The following is a 22,472-nucleotide window of genomic DNA, read 5'->3' as shown; positions in this document are numbered from 1 at the left end:
TGATGGTTGCCTGGTGGGTAGGGGCCTGAGGAGCTAGGTGAGAAGGTGAAGGGATTAAGAAGTACAGATTGGTAGATACGAAAACAGTGAAGGAAATGTAAAGTACAGCACAGGGAATGCAGTCAATAATATTGTAATAACTATGTACAGTGTCAGGTGGATAACTAGACAAATTGGGTGGAGCACTCAGTAAAGTATATAAATGTCTAACCACTATGCTGTACACCTGAAACTAACATAAAATAATACTGAATGTCAACTTTAATTGAAAAAATCTTTAAAATATAATAATAACTATGTATACTGTCAGATGGGGACTAGATGTATTGGGGTGATCGTACGTTATATAAACATCTAATCACTATGTTGTACATCTGAAACTCATATAATATTGTATGTCAACTATAACTGAAAAATAAAAAATATTAAAAAAGGAAAAAATTATGCATCATTTAATATTAAATATATTTTATCTACTTAGTCCTTTTAAATTTTGCTAATTAAAATGCATTAAATTCATACAGTAAAGCACAAATTCAACATGTTTAATGGATGACAATATTCCAGAAGAAGAAAAGAGCATCCTTTAACAACTTTATTCAAGTTCAACTAAGCACTCAGTTCTTCCAATTTAACAAAAATCTGAAAATCATTTGTGTAGTGAGGGGTAATACCTTAAATTTTTATAGACTGCAAAGTGGGGGTATTGGCATAAAAACATAATTTTCAAAATATATGGTAAGTGTGTATGGGACTCTACAATCCCAAACAATTGAATCAGACTGATAGCTAGGTGCCCAATGGCTGAATAATTGAGGGTGAGGCCCTGAGTCAGATAACTTTTAATTATTTACTCCAGTTCCTCTCTTTGTCAGCATATTTCAACATAAAAGCAGGTGGAGCCAGTGACTGTAAAAGAAACCTTTCCTTACACTACAACTTGATTTGCCCTGGTAGCTTATTGGAGCCATAAGAGTCAGAAAACGTATTCGTTATTTTAACAAACACTAACTAAACACACGCAGTGATCCAAGTGTCGTGTTTCCCTGAAATTAAGACCTAGCCAGACAATCATCTCGAATGCGTCTTTTGGAGCAAAAATTAATATAAGAGCCGGTATTATATATATTATATTATATTATAAATTATATTATATTCCCAGTCTTATACGATAGTAAAATAAGACCAGGTCATATATTAATTTTTGCTCCAAAAGACGCATTCGAGCTGATTGTCCAGCTAGGTCTTATTTTTGGGGAAACACGGTACTATGCTAGATGCTAAAGTCAGCAAAAATAATGGATATAGTGGCATATTCTTTCTTTGTATGAAATGTTTTAATTAATTATAAGTCATTGACTATTATAGACTTTAAACCTTAATATTTCTTTCATATGTACAACCAGATATTAATAATTAGAAGAGCTTATCTCAAGTGTGACAGAATATCATAGTATGAATGAGAGTAAGAGTAATTTTGCTTATACACCTGCATGCTTCACTAACAACCAAAGAGAATGCTCCCAATTTCTCAGGTCAACAAAGGAAATTCAATTACACATTTTTTTTTCCTGCTGAAAGTTTCAGCTGAAATACAACAAACACTACTTTGCCTTTCAATAGCACTTTTTATCCAATTATTTTCCTTACCCTCAATAATCTTTTGAGATAGTGAAGGGAGGAAGCAAGGAATAGTGGCTTATTCTTAATAATTTACATATACTTTCATAAACAAGCACAGTGAGGTATTGTTGACGGCCTACTACTACACACAGGCGACAGAGGCAGAAGGAAGAGATCAAGTGGCTCTTTTTGGATGTATTGGGTCTGTGATGCCTATGAAACAGCTGGTTCCAATGCACAAGTCAATATTATCAGGAGCCCAACGGGGACATTCTAGGCAGAATAAGATAAATATCTGTATGGGTCAAAGTTACAGTGATAACAGAACACAACAGGACATGGATAAAATCACTCAGAGAAAGTATATAAAAAGAGAAACAAAAAAACAACAGCAAAATGTTTCTGGGGGACACCGATATTTAAGTGGCAGAAACGTCCACAAAAGATTGAGACTGAGCAGTCATAAAGTTAGAAGCAGAACCTAGAGAATGATGTCATGGAAACCTTGGTAGCAGAGAGTTTTAAGAAGGAAGGGTGAACAGTGTCAACAGATAATCCATGGAATGATAAGATAAGGATTCAATTATCCAATTATTTCCCTTACCCTCGATACTCTTGTCAGATAGTGAAGGGAGGGAGCAAGGAATAGTGGCTTATTCTTAATAATTTACATATACTTTCATAAACAAGCACAGTGAGGTATTGTTGATGGCCTACTACTACCCACAGGCGACAGAGGCAGACGGAAGAGATCAAGTGGTTTTTGACAAATTAGCTGGCTGGCCTAATTTTGACAATGCCAAACCATAAGGTAAGAACTCTGGGATTAAATTTTAAAGACCAGAGTATATATATTGGGCGGTGAATGTGGCAGGGTTCTTAAATCTCCCTTTTATTCCTATTAGGATAGCACTCTTATCCTATTACTGAAAAAGTTAACAAAATACTATATCAAAGAGTAAAAACGTAAAAGTTTACGAAACAATTGAAAGGATGACCTAAAATGTTGGGGAAAATGGATCTTCTGAGAGTGAGCTTTTGCTTCCTGTTCCAAGAGATCACTGCTATCTAAAGCCCTCCTGTTCACCTGTCACACTTCTCCTCCTCTAAGACTGAAGCCCACACCACTATTCCGTGGAGCCTTCCCAGCTCGTACCGGCTGGACTTAGGTGGCTTTCTTTTCTCTTGTGCTCCCACGGTCTTTGTCCACATCTCAATCACGGTACTTATCACAATGTTCTCATAATTTGGTTAATGTGTAAGCAAGGGCTGTGTTCAACTTATCTGCATTATCAGCACCTTAGTGACTGGCCTATAAAAAGTATTTAATAAATATGTACTGAGAGAGCTAATATACTTTAAAGTGTTTTTTACATACCCACGCGCATATATGTGAACACACCTCTGAAGTAGAGGGGAAAATTCTGCAGCGATCTCCGAGCACAGTTACGTTTCATTTAACAAGCAATATATTTTAATCAAGAGTATTACATGTTTGTTTTGCCAAAATAACTATGATGATGCAAGATGGTGGGATCTTTTTAAAAAATTGGAAACAAAACTAGTTCCTACACGAATCACATTTTACTGTGTTATTAGGTAATTACTCAATACAACATGTTGATGTATAAACCTTATGGTCTTACTTCATTCATATTTCCTAACTGACGTCAATTTCTTCTGTGTTAAAGAGACCAACAAGTCAATAATGTAATAATTTAGAACCACATGCACAGATGAGTGTTCCTACAACAGCAGCAAAGAAAGGAAGGGACACGTGGTTATTTCTGTGGCAGCTCTCACAACTATGTGCAGAGAAAGGTACAACTGAGGCAAAATGGGTGGGTGTCACACTGACAGGGACAAAGCCAGCAGGTATGCATGACAAGAGCGACAGGTCTGTAGGCCATGGAAACAGGCTCATGTGACAGCACTGGCATTTACATTAAGCAATTGCTGTAGAACATACACTACATAAGAAAGCTAGTGAATATTTTTTCCCCAATATTTTATCAGTGGACAGATGGCTGGGTCACTAATTTATACAACTGCACATGAAAGCAAATAGAATTATTGTTTTTAGAAGAGAAAGCAGGAAATCACACCTAACTAATATCACTCCAGTCACGTATTAACAGGTTTAGAATAGCTCATCCACACAGGCAGATGTGTAAGCATTCTGGTAAGTGGCATTCCATATCAATTATGCCCCTGCTCATTTCTGTAAGTATAGTGAAGTAAGTTCTAGCAATGAAGTAATAACAAGTATTCAAAGACCCAGACTGATTCAGATTTATAAATCTAAGGAAGAAAGGAGATTAAAAACAGAGGAAATGCAGTCGGGAGTTCCTGATTCATGAAGACAGGTTTCCAATTGTTAAGCAATACCATAGGGACAACTCATCATCCACTTACATCTGATTCCCAGTAATAATGAAAGATTAGGCTCCTTGCCCTGAGCACGCTGATTGAGAATACTACACAATGCCTTCAAGTCAAACAAACAGTAGGACATTTCCTTGAACAGCTGATCAATCACACTCAAATCAAACATTGGCCGTTTTGAAAGAAGTGTCTGCTGCCTGGATTGGTCTGCTTCATGGCCCTGATCCAATAAAGAGCATGTGTCATCTGTTTGTCTTTGGTTCTGCAATGGATAGAGAAAACAAAAATCTGGTGGTTAGAACACAGGAAAGGTACTCAAAAGCCATGCAGGTTAACATTTTCCACCAAGTCTACAAACAAAACAGTGGAGTCATATTATATATGCATATTAACCAAATTTAATTGCATATACAGAGTAGGAAAAAAAGAAAAAAAATAGTAGATATGGTTCTTCTGTGCCATGGATTCCCTAGGGTAAACCTGAGAGAGGAAACAATCCAAATAGTCTTAGTTTCTAGAAGACTCTCATTCTCACATAATGAGAATCTTGGTTGTGTATGCATTTTTCTATAATAAGCTTTATCCCAAGAACAAAAAGAACTACAAAGAAACTTGAAACCTCATCCTGTAGTTTTATTGTTAGTAGCAACAGTGATTTAGTTACTGTGTGACCATTTTTTGTATATTGAGAAAAAAAGCATATATGATGTTATGTTAATAGGAAACAAAATTTTCAATGTAAGAGAAAAAGAAATACAAGTAAAAAATCAAAAAAGGAAATATCTCTGACTATCTCGGAGTTGTTAAATTTGAATTGGAAGTATCAATATGAACTCATGATTTATTATATCCAAGAAAGTTACCCCCCCACACACATTATTCCCAAAATTGTCACTACCGTGTTTCCCTGAAAATAAGACCTAGTCGGACAATCAGCTCTAATGCGTCTTTTGGAGCAAAAATTAATATAAGGTCGGTCTTCTTTTACCATAAGACCCAGTCTTATATAAGTATTATATAATTAACATAAGTATTATATAATTATATTATATATATAATTATATATATATATAATTATATTATATATTATATTATATTATATAATATACTTATATTATATTATATAGGTATTATATAATTAATATAAGACCGGGTCTTATATTTTTTTTGCTCCAAAAGATGCATGAGAGCTGACTGTCCTTATTTTCTTATTTTCTTATTTTCAGGGAAGTAGGGTATCTACTCCTCATCCTGAAAATTGCTAATGAAAGGTAAGTTTAACTATATTTCTATTTAGGAATGCATTTCAGAATAACCAAAAAAGCTTGTGTTGATGAGGAAAAGATTTGTTTTTTATAGATGAATGACAGCGAGTAAATATAATTAGAAAAAATATCATTCTTTTAATCATCTTAAGATTCAGACAATGATCACTGTTGGATACTAAAGCCAGCAAGGAAAAGGGTGCTGGCAAACTGCATATTCAACAGTTGTCCAAGTATCACCACAGATAACGTACGTGCTGTTTGCAGCGTCTCTCCTGTTACAATGGAAAAAATCCGTCTGTCACCAGCTTAACCCAGTGAGATCAGTATTTGTGTAACTTACAGTGGGATAACCAAACATATAGAATTTGATAATGTAAATACACCTAAAGTATTCATGCCAAAAAAAATGCTTGACCTGAATCTAATGATACCTTTAGCTCTAACTTCTAGCTTGTAAGAAATAGAGGGGGTAGAGAACAAGATAAATGACACCATGAAGAAGCAATTAAATGAATCTAGAAGATCTAACAATCTACAAGTCTGTAAGACAATAGGCCCAGTTTTCTCAACAAGTCACTAACATGGGAGAAGAAAGGGACCTTAGATTTCTAAGACAAAATGAAATGCAACTCATGGTCCTTACAGAATGTTGTTTTCAAGTCATTAGAAAAACATTTGTGAAGTGGGGAAATTTTAATATAGACTAGATATTATCAAATATCAAAGAATGTTTTTATTATTTGGGTGTGACAATGGTGATATGGTTATGTAGGAAAACGTCCCTATTTTTGGAGATGGATTCTGAACTACTTGAGAAGTAAAATGGCATGATGACAGTTAAAAAACTGAGTATTATTTGTATAACATGTCCTTAAATGCAAGCCAAATATTTCATCTCATAAATGAAAAAAAATGTGATCTGCTCCAATGACAGTGTCAACATTGCACTTTCCTTAAATATTTCCAAGGGTAATTTTGTTTATATTCGATTTATGCCTCATTAGATGGCTTTGGGATCTAATCTCTACCTAAAATTTGACTTTGCTGTAGTAAAGTCTATGAAATTGTATTCTAAAGACATAAAAAAAATAAGTTTGCCTTTTTTATTATAATTGTAGTAAGAAACCTAATGGATTTAATTAACTGACAAATCAAAACTGAATATTCAACTAAAAATGTTATATGAATATGTACAAAATGAGCATTGCTTTAACTTAAATAGGTACTGAATCATCCTTTGAAAGTAATCTGAATTTCTTCTACTCACATCAAGTAATGTTTTTGTTAATCTCTGCAGGTTTCTTTCCTTCTTTTCCAGTTCTTCCATCATCTTTTGAGTGGTCAGTTTTTCTTTAGAAAGTTTCCCTTGCATAGACTGGAATACAGAGTTGGAAAGCAAAGCATGTTAACACTGAAAGCAAAATGCCGTCAGGTAGGTAACCAGGAATACTGGCTCCGAATCCTTTAGATTTATCCTCCCCAGCCCCTTGGAAGACGAAGCATTCACTTTTAAATCAACCCACATTACTTCTGAAGTGGATGACTACAAAGGGGGAAAAAAATACTATCCTTACCAAGAAATTTTTAAGCTGGGTAAAACATGTTAAATCTAAAGCTGCTGTATAATGCTAGATTAACAAGCAGTTCTTATTTTACTAATTCATCTTTGTTCATGTATTTGGAATGTTATTAGCAAATCTGTATCTTTTTTTTTTTTACATTTTTTTACATTATCTTAAGATATGAGATATTAAGATAATAAGATCTTAAAGCTATCTCTATTTTCTATCATTTGAAAGACAGCAAAATACCCTTCTCAGTGTATAGTATTCCAACTGAATATGATGTTGAATTCAGGGCAAAGGCCTATTATGGGATTTTGGTAAACTAATCTCTCTCTTAACTCCATTATGAAACTACAAATTACTCAGACACAACACTATTGTAAGGAAACCTTGAGTACACCAAAACAGCATATAGTATATTTAAGAGTACTTGCATCATTTCAGCTTAGAAGTCTGATTTTCAGCTACACATCAAAGAAAAACTTTCCATACACCTTGTAGTTACCAGTGATTTCTAGGTGTTTCTATCAACATTTTTCTTCGTGTTATACTATGAGATCAATAAATAAATATATGACCTGAGAAGATTATTCATATTTTTCTCCTCAGCACCATATTTAGGTGGAATGCTGACCACCTAAATAGCGAACGATCCACTAAAAAGGTTTTTTTCCCCTCACATTATCTCTGGATGTCCTAAGAGAGGAGAAGTGTCACCATGGATTGAGATAAGAGTCTATAAATATGAAACAGTTTTCTCAACAACAGATATTCAACCTTGTGTTTTACCTTCATTTGTCTGCTAAACTCAGAATAAAACATTACATTTTATAACTCAAAAGTTGAATGCAAATGGATTAAGCCCTATAGTAAGTACATTTCCTTCTAGAGAAAACTTGTTTTATATTCTACAAAAATGAATCTCGCAGAACAAAGACACATGGGCTGAGCATTGTATTTTTGGAAACTGAATGAAATTCCTTTCTAACTCCATTTGACTGCATCAAAACCTATTTGATTGAATGATATATGAGGATTTACCTAGCTAAAGATCAATGCTTATTGGCATGACAAGATTATTGTGCTGGAATTCAAAATTCACCCTAAATTAGCTTAATACTTGTGACTATTTTATTAGAATTGTAGAGGAAAGGCACCACAGATAAACTACTCTAAATCTCACATTTTAATAATGAAAACTGAACCCAAAAGGTATTTTGATAATGCTGTAATATAATTCTTTAGGAGATTATAATTTGTATATTTTTACCAATTTAAACTCATGTTGAATGTGACTATTACTTAGAAAATCTGATTAATAATTCCCTATATAAGACTAAATTTAAATCAGTGAAGAAAGAGTCTTCATCAGAATAAATCACAAATGTTAGGCAATAGTGCTGTTTGTCATAAGAAGGAAATTGGATGTAGGAAATGTATTGAGCTCAAGATGTATGTTGGTTAGGGTCAAAGGCACTTATCAAGCAGCCCTTTATGGGGGAAAGAGTTCACAGATATGTTTCTCCTAAAAGAAACAAATGCTCCACAATTTCTAGGATAATACTAGGTATGAATGCTATCACTAACGGACAATAATATTTTACCTAAAAGATTAATTTTTCTCTATCCTACGCTGTATGAAAAAACATGGGGGAAAGGAAAATTTCTATTAAGCTTAGAATGGGATTACTTAAATTAAAAACTTAAATTTTCAAATGTCTACAATTTCTCTTTAAATTTCTTAGTTTAATAATTTTCTTTAAAAGAAAAATTCTAAGTTAATAACCTACAGGTATTTATCACAATCATACTTGAAGTTGAAAATGGTTTTAAACATATTTGTTGTTTTGATGTAAATATCCAGAAATGCTAACCCTTTTTTGCCCCATATACAAATAAAGGAAAGCCAGATGTGCCTTAGCCAACAGATTCTATATACTCCACAAGCACAATTTAAGAATGTTAAGAAAAACACTTATGTTAGCAGTTGTACTATGTAAACACTCACACACACACACAAAATAGTGCAAGTGCACACACACACATGCCATACAAGAGTTTCACCAACTCATTCCTTCATGCAGTCATTCATTATGAAAAATATAGCCAAGCACTATCTGTGCACTGGATGACATATCAGTGAATAAGTCAAAATTCTTGGCCCCTGGGAAACTTTTGCTAGGAGGAAAAAGACCAAAGAAAATAACATACTAACTATATAAGTTACATACCACTGTACATTAGAATTTGACTAGCGCTTTGGAGAACAAATAGAGCATGGTGAGAAAGGAGACTGGAATTTCAAAAGCATAGAGTAAGGGTTCATGAAAAAGGTGACAACTGAGCAAAGGCTTGCAGGAGGTGAAAGTCTGTCTCACAGATACCTAGAGAGTGCTAAGGTTCTGAGGCAGAGGGTAACTTCTGTGTTTGAGAAAAGTAAGAGAGTCAGGGTGGCAAAAATTAGTAAAATAAATTCAGAGAAGGAAGGAAGTGTGGGGAACAGACTGGGTAAGGCCTTGTAAGCCAGTGTAAGAACTTTGATTTTTACTCTGGAGAAAATGAGGAACCAATGAAGGGTTCTGTGAAGACATATAACTTGATCTGATTTTTGTTTATAGGTCACTCAGGTTCATGAGACTAGATTGTAGGCAAGCAAGGCTGGAAGCAAGAAGAAATAATCTAGATAAAGAACGAAGATAGCGTGGACCAAGGTGGCAACAGTAGCTGTTGGGAGAAAGGGCCAGATGCTAGGTATATTTTGAAGGTAAAAGATTTGCTCACAAATGGGAGGTAGGAGAGAAGTCAAGAATAAGTCTAAGCTTCCTGACTGATTAAATTGAAAGGCAGATTTGCCATTTATAGAGATAGAAAATATGGAAGGTGTAAGAGTGTTTATTATTTTTTGCTGACAGGGATAAGAAATTCAGTTTGGGATATTTTATGTCTGATATGTCAAGTCGTGATGTTAAGTAGGCAACTGGACATACAAGTTGTAAGGTTGGGAGAATTACGAGCTGGAGATGAAAAGTAAGGAGGAGTAAGCACATGCATTATTATTTAAAGCCATGAGAGTGGGTAAGATCACAAGTGAAGCACAGATACAGAATTCAAGGAAAGAAACAAACCCCCTTTTTTGAAATAAGATATAATATTTTTTTAAATAATTTACATCTTTAAAATAAACCTTAACATAAATATCACAATAAAACTAAACTTACCCCTAGGTTGTAGAATGGAAAAATGATTTCTATCTAATAAGATATTTTGTCCAATTTTTATATACTAGTCTACTAACATGTCTATATCTTTAATAGGATTTATATTACAGGTCTTAAATTTATTGTATCTAGTTAAGTAAATCAGACAACAATAACCTTAAAAAGCAAGTTCCTCTGAGATTTTTTTGGTTGAAATTTATACACACTTCAATTATCTAGAAACAAGGCATAAGTCAATCATTTTAAATTTATTACTGAGAACAGCTGAAAGGTTTCATATTGCTATGATTCTATCAACACAAGCACACTATTTTTGCAATAGTGTATGTAACTACACACAAAAGGTAAGATCACAGTGTTACTATCATAAGAAATACCAATTAATAAGTAGCATGTTTAATAATAAGATAATAATGGTATCTAGAAAGCATTAATAAGGGAGATGCATTCTTTTAATAATATTTTCTCACAATGCCTTTAAAACAATGAATTAAGAGACAGTTCATCTACTACATGAGGCCATTCCTTTCAGACTGGGAGAAGTGGCTCTTTTTTATCTAACACATAGAAACTACCACAGAGAGTCAAGGAAAATGAAGAAACAAAGGAATATGTTCCAAAGAAAGAAACAAGATAAACCTCAAAAAAGACATTAATGAAACAGAGATAAGTGATTTACTTGATAATGAGTTCAAAATAACAGTCATAAAGATGCTCACCAAAGTCCGGAGAACAATGCATGAACAAAATGACAATTTCAGCAAAGAGAGAGAAAATATAAGAAAGTACCAAATAGAAGTTACAGACCTGAAGAATACAGCAGCTGCACTGAAAAATACAATAAAGGCTCAACATCAGACTAGGTGAATCAAAGGAAAGGATAAGTGAACTCAAAGACAGGGCATGAGAATTTATCCAATCAGAGTAGCAAAAAGAAAAAAGGAATGCAAAAGAGTAAAGACAGCTTAAGAGACAATATCAAACAAACCAATATTTGCATTATAGAGGTCTCAGAAGAAGAAAGAAGAGAAAGGGACAGAAAACTTACCTGAGGAAATAATGGGTGAAAACTACCCTTACCTGAGAAAGGAAGCAGATATCCAGATCCAAGAGATTTTCAAAAAAGAGAAACCCAAAGAGACCCACACCAAAACACATTATAATTACATTGGTAAAAGTTAAAGACAAGGAGAGAATCTTAAAATCAGCAAAAGACAAATAACTTGTCATATCCAAGGTAACCTGCATAAGACTATCAGAAAAATTTTAGAACTTTTGCAGGCCAGAAAGGTGTGGCACGATATATTCAAAGTGCTGAAAGAAAAGAACTGCCAACCAAGAATACTCTACCCAGCAAGCTGTCCTTTCTAATTGAAGAATAAAGTTTTCTAGACAAGCAAAACCTAAAGGAATACTTCAACACTAAACTGATCTTACAAGAAATGTTAAAGAGACTTCTTTAACCTGAAATGAAAGGGCACTCATTGATAACATGAAAGTATAAATCTCACTGATAAAGATAAATATATAGTAAAATTCAAAATAATCTAATGTTGTAAAAGTGGTGGAAAACTAATATGAAGGCTAAAAGACAAAAGTAGTAGAAATAACTATAACTATACTTTGTTAATGAATACACAAGATAAGAAATAAAGTGAGGCATCAAAAATACAAAAGTGGGGGATTGCATTAAATTAAAAAACTGCTACACAGCAAAGGAAACCATCAACAAAGTGAAAAGGCAATCTTCTGATGGGAGAAGATATATGCAAATCATATATCTGATAAGGGGTTAATATGCAAAATATATAAAGAACTCATACAACTCAATAGCAATCCAAACAATCCGATAAAAAAAATGGGCAGATGTTATGAATAGACATTTTTCAAAGAAAACATACAGATGGCCAACATATACTCAAAAAAGTGCTCAACATCCCTAATCAGCAGGAAACTGCAAATCAAAACCACACCAGTTAAGATAGCTATTATTAAAAAGACAAGAAATACCAAATGTTGTTGAGCATGTAGAGTAAAGGGAACCCAGGTGCACTGTTGGTAGATATGCAAATGGGTGCAGTCCTATGGAAGGAGGTTCCCAAAAAAATTAAAAACAGAACTATCATATGATCCAATAATTCCTATTCTGAGTATTTATCTGAAGGAAAAAAAACCCCGCTTCCCCCAAACAATATATGTACCCCCATGTTCATTGTAGCATTACTTACAATAGCCAAGACATGGAAACAACCTAAGTGTCCACTGATGGATGGATGAATGGATAAAGAAAATGTGGTATATATACAATGGAATATTACTCAGCCATAAAGAATATCGTGCCATTTGTGACAACATGGTTAGACCTTGAGGGCATTATGCAAAGTGAGATACTTATAATACTATAGACAGCTACCAGAGAACAGATTGTGGTTGCCACAGGTGGGGGGTGGTGTGTAAAATAGGTGAAAGGGGTAAGAGGTATGAACTTCCAGTTATAATTCCTGGGATATAATGTAAAACATGGTGACTGTGATTAATAATACTGTATTGTATATTTGAAAGTTGCTAAGAGTAGATTTTAAAAGTTCTTATCATAAGAAAAAAATTTGTAACTATGTAGTGATGAATGTAAACTAGATTTATTGGTGATGATCATTTTAGAATACATAAAAATAACAAATTATGTTTCACACCTAAAACTATTAAAATAATACCATATGTCAATTAAATCTCCATAATAAATAAGTTAACAGTGGGAATAAAAGAGAGAGAAAGGAGAGTTAAACAGCATAAGATTTTGGAGTCAGATTAGATTCTGGATCCACAGCTTACATGCGTGTGATCACAAGTAAGTTATTCAAGCTTTCTAGGCTCCAAATTCATCAGAATTTCCAACCAGTACTGTCAAAATTATGCAGTGTGTATGCAGACAATACCTTAGCTGTCTGCCTATTAACAAATCCCAAGAGTCATAGGTAGTCATATTTGTACAGCTCAAATTCCTTCATTAAGTTAACTATCATCTTGCTACCAGATATAACTTTAAAAACAATCTGATTGAGAGTTCTGCCTCCAGTATGATGGCATGTGGAGCTCCTTCGACTCTCCCTAGTAAAAATTATTTTAGAAAAACACATTTAAAGTTTCTGAAAATGGTCCTAAGGGCATACAGCAAATGAAGAAACACATATATCCAAGAAAATCTACCAAAACTCTGTGAGAACACCTTAAATCTGTGATATTTGAAACAAAATCCACTCCATCCGCACTCTCACAGTTCCGGTTGGAGAACTATCTTCCCAGGAGGGGCAGAACATCAGCATTTCTCATCCTGCCGTCAGTACCTATAGCTGAGGCCAAGTTCCAGGCAAGTACAGCAAAACATGGGGGCTCCCTTCTGCTCAGGCTCTCTCATAGGACGGGGTTTTACCTTAGGTGCAGTACCATTGAGAATCCTAGGGCCATGGTTGCCCTTGTGCTAGCTTTTGGGGCAGGGGTTCCACACTGGAAAGGCAAGCCAAGATCCAGAACGAGGACTGCTGCCAGGCTATAAGAAAGAACTGCCTGAAGAACTTGCTAAGAATACATATTTCAAGCTTTACCCCAGAGATACTGATTCATTAGGTTCATAATGGGGCCCAGAAATCATATTTTAAAAACATTCCAAAGAATTTGAATATCCATACAGGTTTGGTGACCACTCATAACATAGGCTCAAGAATTTTCTTTCATGATTCAATGAGCTGACTACCTTCCTGCAACTCCCTACCTTAGACACAAAGAACTGATTTTTCAAAAGTTACTTAAATCTACCTTTTACATATTTTTCTAACATTTTAATTAAGCAACAACTATGACGTGCATGCAACAGGCTTACATGTACATTAAAGATTATTCTCTGTATAAATACAAACTAGAGAAAGCTTATTTTTCAAAAAGCTATTTTTTCTTTGATAGAAGACATTTTTTTGGCTGTTAGGTTTTTCAAAAATTAGTACTAATTTCTGACAAGAATATTTTTAGTTTTTCATGCATTATAAAGCAATTTCATATATGTAAAACTTTAAAAATTAAAAAGAACTTTAGGAAGAAAGAAATATTTAGGATCACAAAACTATTATAGGATAACATAAAAATAGGAGATAAACATCAAATAATGAGAAGCATTAATCAATATATATTTAGGCTACATAAAAGTTACATTCTACTTCATTATATTCTAGTTATATTCTAATCAATTCTATTGACTTCTGACCCATGTTCCCATCATTTCTATTGAAGAAACTTGCTACATAAAGGCTTTAAGACAGATTAACTAAAAACTGGAATAAAATCTTCTGAGGCAGTGGAAACATCTTCTCTTGAAGTGTTATAAATAGGACAGACTGTCATGGTTTTGAGATTGGTGTTTCCAACACTTCTTTTAAGAGTGAACAGTCTTAATAAACTTTAAAGCATCATTCTGTCTTTTGTGATATTATGATCATTAATAGCTATCAATTCAGAAATGCAATTTAAAATGCCTAAGTTCTTTCAATGAGGAAACATTTTAACATGTTAGAAAAAACAAGTAAACATAACAAACTTTTTTCTCTGTATTGCCTCTGCCAAAAGATTACATTGATAACAGCTCACTGGAGACAGACAGGCTTATTACGTAGGTGAAATATGTTTTGAGGAATAAAAAGAAAGTAAGTTAATGCCCAAAGAATTCATTCCCATTCTGACTACAGCAACATTTATGGAAATGATGAGAAATGTTGTGTGCAAAATGTCTTTTTATATGGTATACTGGCAGAAGAAAAGCCTATAGAAGAAGCCAGTTTAACTATGCTGGTTTCATGGATGTAAAGTCAGTCAGTATTTCTACAGGATCAATGAGTATGCCAGTTAACAATATCATCTTGGCAGTTGAACAAAATAGTAGATAAATCTACATTTTTATAGCGCTGAACTCAATTTCAAAATCAACATATACTTTTACATGAAGTACTACTTTTTCTATATTCAACGATAAATACAATATAATGAGTAGAAGACTGATTTCTCCCCCATTTTCAAAGTTGTGAATTAGTAATCTTGCCATTGACCTAAACCAGACAAGAATTTATTCGACTTTTGGTGCAAGGTCGTAAACTATAGCTATATTTTAAATATAGCATTTTCACTCTAACTGCCGTATTATTATCTCCTATAAATTGGACATAAAATGAACATAGCAAGGGGTTTTATTTTTCTCTTTCGTGTCCAAATTTAAACTGTAAAAATAACCTGCTTGTACCCAAGGCCATGCAATATTCCAAATCAGCCAAATAAACTTTTAATAAGTTTCATTTCTTCAATAGTTTGAAGGGACATAAAGTAGTAGTAAAACTTGAAATTCTGTGTACAATTCTGTAATACATCATCTATATCTCACATTATGTGTTCACCACCCAGAGTCACTTCTCCTTCCATCACCATTTATTTGACCCTATTTACCTTCTTCTAGAACCTGAAATCTATGTAATTTTACTAACAACTGTCATCCCAATAAATTTTAATCAAAAAAAACCTATGAAATTCTAATAATACTAAGTTTGTTGGTCTACTAAACACTCTAAAACGGAACAACCACCCAGCACCATGGAGGAACAAAGAACATGCAAACCATAATGACAGTGAAATTTTACAATAAATGTAATACTATATTGAGAGCTAAAATGCATAATTCATGTTAAAAAATGGTTGGGAAGCTCTCTGCTATCCTTAAAGTATTTTGTGTCGTTTTGGCTATGCAAAGAAATTGGAAGGAATTAAAAAACTGCTATAGCATATGAAAAGGACATCATAATCTATACAGGTTTAAGGTTGGCCATTCTTTATGTAAGCAGATGGGAGAAATATAGGAAGTTTTGAAAAATTAGTAATTGAAGGGAACTGCTCTAATTATATGTACCAACTTGATAATATGCCCATTAACTGTACTACAAAGCAACAAGAATACTTTCCAATACAAAGTGTTCTCTTTAGGTTTCTCTCTGCAGTTTCTAATGTTAGGGAAATAATTAGTATTCATTTTTTTCAGAATGGGCAATATTTTCAGGTTTGTACAGAGTACACATCTTTTATATTCATCACAAAGCACCAAATAACCAACTTAGCTTTTTCAACTGTGAGAGGGTGAAAAATAAGTTTAAACAAGTAACAGTAAGTGAAAAACGTTCTCACTATCTGAGGCATATTTGTCTTCATCCATAGTTTTCTGTTCAAATAATATCTTGATAAATACAACTAAGTTGGATAGCTATCAACATTTGCTGTCTCTCTCTGAGCAAATGATGTGCTAGATTTATAGAACTAGATGGCCAGAATGGCTAAGAGGAGAGAAAGAGAGAAAGAAAGAGAGAGAGAGGCAAAGCGCCACTGCTTCACAAAATAATAGAATTAAAGAGCATATTGTATTGTCTGGGCCCAAACATTTTTGGAAATAAATGCATCTCATTAATTTAACTCTCATTCTCTAATTAGTTTGAAGAAATAAAAGAATGTCTACTCAAACATTTTAAGATCAAAGAATGAAAGGGCATATAATTGCACATCCTTCTGCATATATAGTTACGACATACTTAATGTGACTAAAAGACCTGGTTAATGTGTTAAAATTGGATTAAGATGCCTCCACAAATGGGGAAAATGCACATTTCAAATAATGTAAATATATCCTGAACATCTATAACATGAGAAATAGCATGTGATAAATAAAAATCTTACCAGTCTTATCCACCAAAATGTCAAAGCCAGAGGACAATATTGACTGCCCTTAATTTGGAATGAGATAACTTTTACTAGATTTACTTCTCAGAAAACGTTACCAAGTAAAACAGAAATTCCTTTCATTACGGTCTGTAAGTCAGATATTAATGGTAAGGAAAGCCAACCATCTTGTGATTTGGTTTGTAGAACAAGTGAAGTTAAGTCTGTAGGAATACAAACTAAAGAATAACCTCTGTGAATCAATTCAGCAGACCCACAACAGTAGTTCAACTGGACTAGTGTTTGATTAAACTGACAAATCATTTAATATGCCAAAAGACAATCAAAGTAGACTGTCCATAATTCTGACATGCGAACCATTTACCTTTCCCTTTTTTACTCCCATTTTAAAGATGAAATATTAGAATCACAAGGTACAAAAATATTTATTCAGCAAAATTTGTCCAATAGCTTTCCATCATACAAAGACACACACCCCTGTTGTGATCTGGTCCCAGGCTGCTTTCCACCATCACCTCTCACCACTCTACCTCAGTGACTGCACTCCAGACCAGGAGCCATCTTGCCGGTCCAGAGTACACCAAGCTGCTCTCTCTACCTGTAATGCTTTCTCCCTGATTCTCTTCATTCACATCTCTGTTTAATTCATTTCCTCAGGAAAAACTTCATCACCACTGTATCTAATGCAACACTGTCATTACCTTTTACACTTTTTTTTTAAACAGCATGTATCACTGATATATTTCCATTTTCTCGATCTCGCCCCACTAGATTGGCCAGGAACTTGCTTGTTCACTGATAAATCCCTGGTGCCAAGGACAGTGCCTGGCACATAAGAAGGTACTCAGTAAATATGGCAACTCAATCAGAGAATAAAAGTCTATTTAATCCACAAATTTTTGATTGTGTATTATGGGCCAGACACGCTAAAGTCTGGATATGCAGATAATCTACCATAGTCTCCACTTTCAAGAAACTAAGTAGGAGGTAAAGAAACAAATATGTAAATAAAGTATTATGCTTTGATAACTCAGAATAATATATAGAATTATTAGAAGAGAAAGGGTTCTTGCAGTCATAACAGGCTATAAACAGTCCATTATCTTTAGTTAGATCATTGATAAGCTTAACCAAATGTGTTCTCAATAGTAGCTATATACTACAATCAATGAAAAAGAGAACAAGCAAGGAATAGAGGAAGACAATCTTTACAATTTTTTGAAGAACTGATTTACTGAATACCATTTTCATTCTAAAAAACTGAAAGATTAATATTAAGGAATTTGCAACTTCACCCCAAGTGCTATTAATGTTTTCATACGTATAGAGCAAATACATATGTATTAAAGCAAATACATTTATGCTTTAATATTTGTAGGTTATTTAACCATTAAGAGTAAACTGGCACATAGCTAATAAAGCTTAAAATAAGCACAAAACATTCCTTACCTGAATTTCCAACATCATTCTGTCAATCTCATCTTGTTGGCTGTCTATTATCTAAAACACACAAAATATATCAGTCTGAATCAAATAATTTTTCTATTGATTTTTAAAAGTCCTACTATTTCAAGAAAACAAAGAAAATCGCAGGGAATTATGAATTTATTTTTTTAAACATCAGGGTGTAATTTTTTTTTAAAGTAGTCACACCAAATATCCTTTAGAAAGCCATATGATGTGAATCACATATGCAAAACTGCAAAAGTCTTCCACTTCTTGATAAAAATGTTAAGTAATGCAATTTATAAAAATAATTTTGAAACAGACTTTGAATAAGTTAGGAAGGAAAAGGTATACTTTTGTTTTTATTAAGAAGTAATATAATTTTCTTAGTTTGGTTTTTATTTAAATTTACTTAAATTCCTATTTTCTTGCTAAATAAAACATTTAAATTAAAAACTCCATAAGCTATTAAATATTAGCAAAATATAAATAACTATAAATTATATGTTGATACACACATATCCACATAGTCCAGATTTCACATTTATTATTAAAGATATGTACTGACCTTACTAGCATTCTCATTTTGTTCTCTCAGGTTATCATTTTCATTCTGAAGCTGTTTTGCATCTAACATTGGAAGGCGGATTCCATCTTCAAGGCATCTTTCTACTTTTTGCTGCAAACTGTTTTGTTTTAAAGACAATTATATGAAGAAAATAAGCTCTGTGTGCTGACTTTAGTAGAAGACTTCAACAAAGAATGAAGCCCCTTCTTAGGGGTTATAGTATTTTTTAATCAAACAATAATGAAACCTACAGACAGTATTTGAATAAGTTCCCATACCTATATTTAATACACATAAGAAGTATAATGGAGGCTGATCATCTTTTCAAAAATGACAAATTTGAGACCAGAATCAAGAGTTGCTTAGTAAGTGACACTCTCAGGCCCTAGTGAAATCCCTGAGCTCTGCAATCTAAGCCCTCTTCTTTCCCTCTCTCCTAAAAGAAGAGTTCCTTGGTTAAGATGATTGTTAAAAGGAGCCTAAATACATGAATATATGTCTTTGCCCTTCATTCTGAGCTCAACAAAAGTTTGTTTGTAAAGACAGCTGCCTAAATCAGCAGAATTATATTTCTCTTTCATTTATAAGAGCAGCAATCTAATATATGTATTACTTGCCTAACAGTTTCTCATGCTATCCGTGGCACGGAGTTGCATTTTAGAAGAGGAAACAACAAAAGGAAGCACCTTTGGTACATTAAAAGGGTAAAGGGGATCAAATATATGGTGTTGGAAAGAGAACAGACCCTGGGTGGTGAACACACAATGTGATATATAGATGATGTAATACAGAATTGTATACCTGAAATCAATGTAACTTCACTAATAATTGTCACCCCAATAAACTTTAATTTTTTAAAAAAACAATAAAAGGATAAAGCAGGGGAAAGATATTAGCTTGAGAAAGAATAGTTATGTTTGGGTTAAAAAGAACGGTATATACCATTTATAATAATAACCCAAACCAAAATGTAACAGGAGGGCAAACCTAGGAATAGCTCTGCTTTAGCCTGTGATCATACTCAAGAGTCGCAGAGTACTAAAAGAAATGGATTCTGTCTTATTTGGGTTTTGATTGTTTTCATTATTTTTCTTCTTCCAAGTATTATGGCTAACCTGCCATCCAAAAGAAAAGAAGAAATACAATATCTAGATTGTGGACAAAGAATTGACAGTTCTAAATGATACAATCAGGGCTTCAGATCTGTTGATAAATAATGGCACCAGAGAAGATTTTATATATTACAAACATAGTATACTGCTTTGTAATAAAATATTATTTGTCATAAAAAAGTTTGCTTTTTCAGTCTGAAAGTGAAAAACACATTATTTATTTCAGAATAAGTTTTTTTCCCAATTCAGTGTCAAGACACTAATATGTACCTGTAACATTCTAACAGAAATAACTTACATTAAAACTATCAAGATTTTTCATATTTAAAAAAAAGGAGCCAGCTATGAAGAGGGAAAAATGTACTGTCATAAAAAAATACCAAATAAGTCTTCTTTCAGGTATCCATTTTCATTTTGTTTATGCTATGAAGCATGCTCACTTAGAAAAGTATAAATCTCTTGAACAGCAAAGGTACCAACTATTGCATTACAGGGATCCCATCCATGTATTTACTTACATTTTCATTTCTAACAGAAAACTTTTCTTATTTCATTTTTAAATCCCCCAAATTCTTATGTATTCATAAAGCAGGAAAAAATAGTATATAAAAACAGAAAACTGTAATAATATAATGCATTACATCAGAAGTTCTTCTGAGCATAAGGAATACTATGTCGTATAGCTGAGGAAACTGCAATATCACCCCTACCCCCAAAGTCAAGTGATACCATACACACACAAGTATTAAAGAATTATAGACCTTTGGTCCTTTGCATCTATTTGAAATCAAGAGAAGTTTTCTGGGGTAATATCCTCTCAGAGCGTGTGGAGAAAAAGTTAAGAAATGGAAAATATGTTCTGAAATGCATCATATTAAATCTTTCCAAATCAAGAATACTAGGCTCAATATTGTCGAAAAACATAAAAGAGAAAATCTAAATAAAAGGGTAGGTATAAAATATATTAAATATGTAAAAGCACAGAACGGAACAAAAACAAACACTCAAATTATTTTCAGGTGTTCCTAATTCTGTATTCATAAAAAAACACATATTGAGTTTATGATCATAATGCCCTATAAAACAGAATAGATACATCAATAAGATTAAAGAAAAAGATACATGGTTGAATTAACGTAGGTCAGAAATCTGTTTTGAGACTAAAGAATAGGAGGATATAAGGTGAGTTATAAAAGGGGAAATCAAGGAGCAAGAAAGCAGAAAATAATAAAGGTGGAGTCAAAAGTATACAAATGGGGGTGGGGCTGACTTTAGAAATACTGAAGACTGAGTTGTCCCAGAAATTAGAATTATCTGCACTAAAATCCAAGGGAAAAAAAGGGGATAAAACCAGGCATATTTAAGAAAGTAGTAGGAAAGCAATATTAACATGGAATTATCAGATGATTTTGATTAAACAGCTGAGAATACACTGAGTAATATATAATTGATACAAGTGTAAAGAATGCATTTCTTAAATTTAGTTTTTTGGTGCTTTGTTGTCTTATTCTTCAGGATAGTTTGATGTATCTGTGGTTGATAACCTATTAAGTTTTATAAAACAGAGAGTACATGTACATGCATATACAAATAGTTCTCCAGGTTTTCTAGGAATCTGAGAGTAATTTCCTAGGTTAAATATTTTAGCTAAATAAACTAAAAAATGATATTCACTATAATTCTAACTATTAATTTACTTCATTTTGACATATCTTATTGAGTAGTGCACTTTGAGTATGTGGGCCCTCTTTTTGTTATTTGAATTTTTTACTTATCTTATAACAAAGCCATCAGATAGTTTCCAAATTCCAAATTTCCTTTTTCTTTTTTTACTATTCTCATCTTAAACCTTTGACAAGGTGTATGCTGCATTGAAATGTTAAACTGAGACAACCTATTTCAATGGCACAATACTTCTGGTTGTTAATTGTACATCTTTAAGAAGAATAATAGAGTAATAATTACAAATTATCTTAATTGAAATGCTTTATGAAAAAAATAACATAAAAGAATTACTGAAGGTTTTCTTACCTTTGAACTGTAGTTACCAACTCCTTTTCTTTCTTTTTCTGGCATATTAACTGTGTCTCTTTCTCTTGACACTGTTTTTTTATATCTTCAATCTGTTTTTCCATATCTATCAAAGTCTTTTGCAAATTCTTGTTTTTTTCTTCTAAAACCTGCAGCTAAAGAAAAATTTTTTAAGGTTCATAAAACATGGACTATTAAATGTGTGTCTACTAGAATATGTTACTGTGTTCTCAAGGATTAATAGACTATGGTTAAAATCACACCATCTTAATTTCATCTACTTGATAATACTTTAATCTCCTCCTCCATATAAAGGGAGGTGGGAGAACGGAATTGTGGAGAAGAGGAGAACGGGGTCAAAATTTCTAGAAAACAGAGAGAAAGGCGCATGTTCTCAATTTGGGCTATTTTTTAAATTGTGGTAAAATATACATAACATAAAATGACTACTTTAACCATTTTAAGTGGACATTTCAGTAATGTTAAGTACATTCACATTG

At 33.1% G+C, this 22,472-nt stretch overlaps 1 protein-coding gene across 1 annotated transcript in view; it reads right to left on the bottom strand.

Moving 5' to 3' along the window:
- CEP85L (centrosomal protein 85L) overlaps positions 1-22,472 on the bottom strand; it is a 110,489-nt gene that overhangs the window by 566 nt on the left and 87,451 nt on the right. The window contains exons 8-12 of the mRNA XM_081044778.1: positions 21,973-22,127; positions 18,830-18,947; positions 18,265-18,315; positions 6,544-6,651; positions 4,039-4,270 (exon numbers count right to left, since the gene is read on the bottom strand). Coding sequence (XP_080900904.1) covers positions 4,039-4,270; positions 6,544-6,651; positions 18,265-18,315; positions 18,830-18,947; positions 21,973-22,127 — 664 coding nt within the window. The remainder of the gene's footprint in view (positions 1-4,038; positions 4,271-6,543; positions 6,652-18,264; positions 18,316-18,829; positions 18,948-21,972; positions 22,128-22,472) is intronic.

The sequence above is a fragment of the Rhinolophus hipposideros genome (assembly GCF_964194185.1).
Source record: "Rhinolophus hipposideros genome assembly, chromosome: 3".
In the NCBI taxonomy this organism is placed as follows: Eukaryota; Metazoa; Chordata; class Mammalia; order Chiroptera; family Rhinolophidae; genus Rhinolophus; species Rhinolophus hipposideros.
The sequence above is the reverse complement of the archived record's forward strand: the minus strand, read 5'-3'. Positions and strand labels throughout refer to the sequence as shown.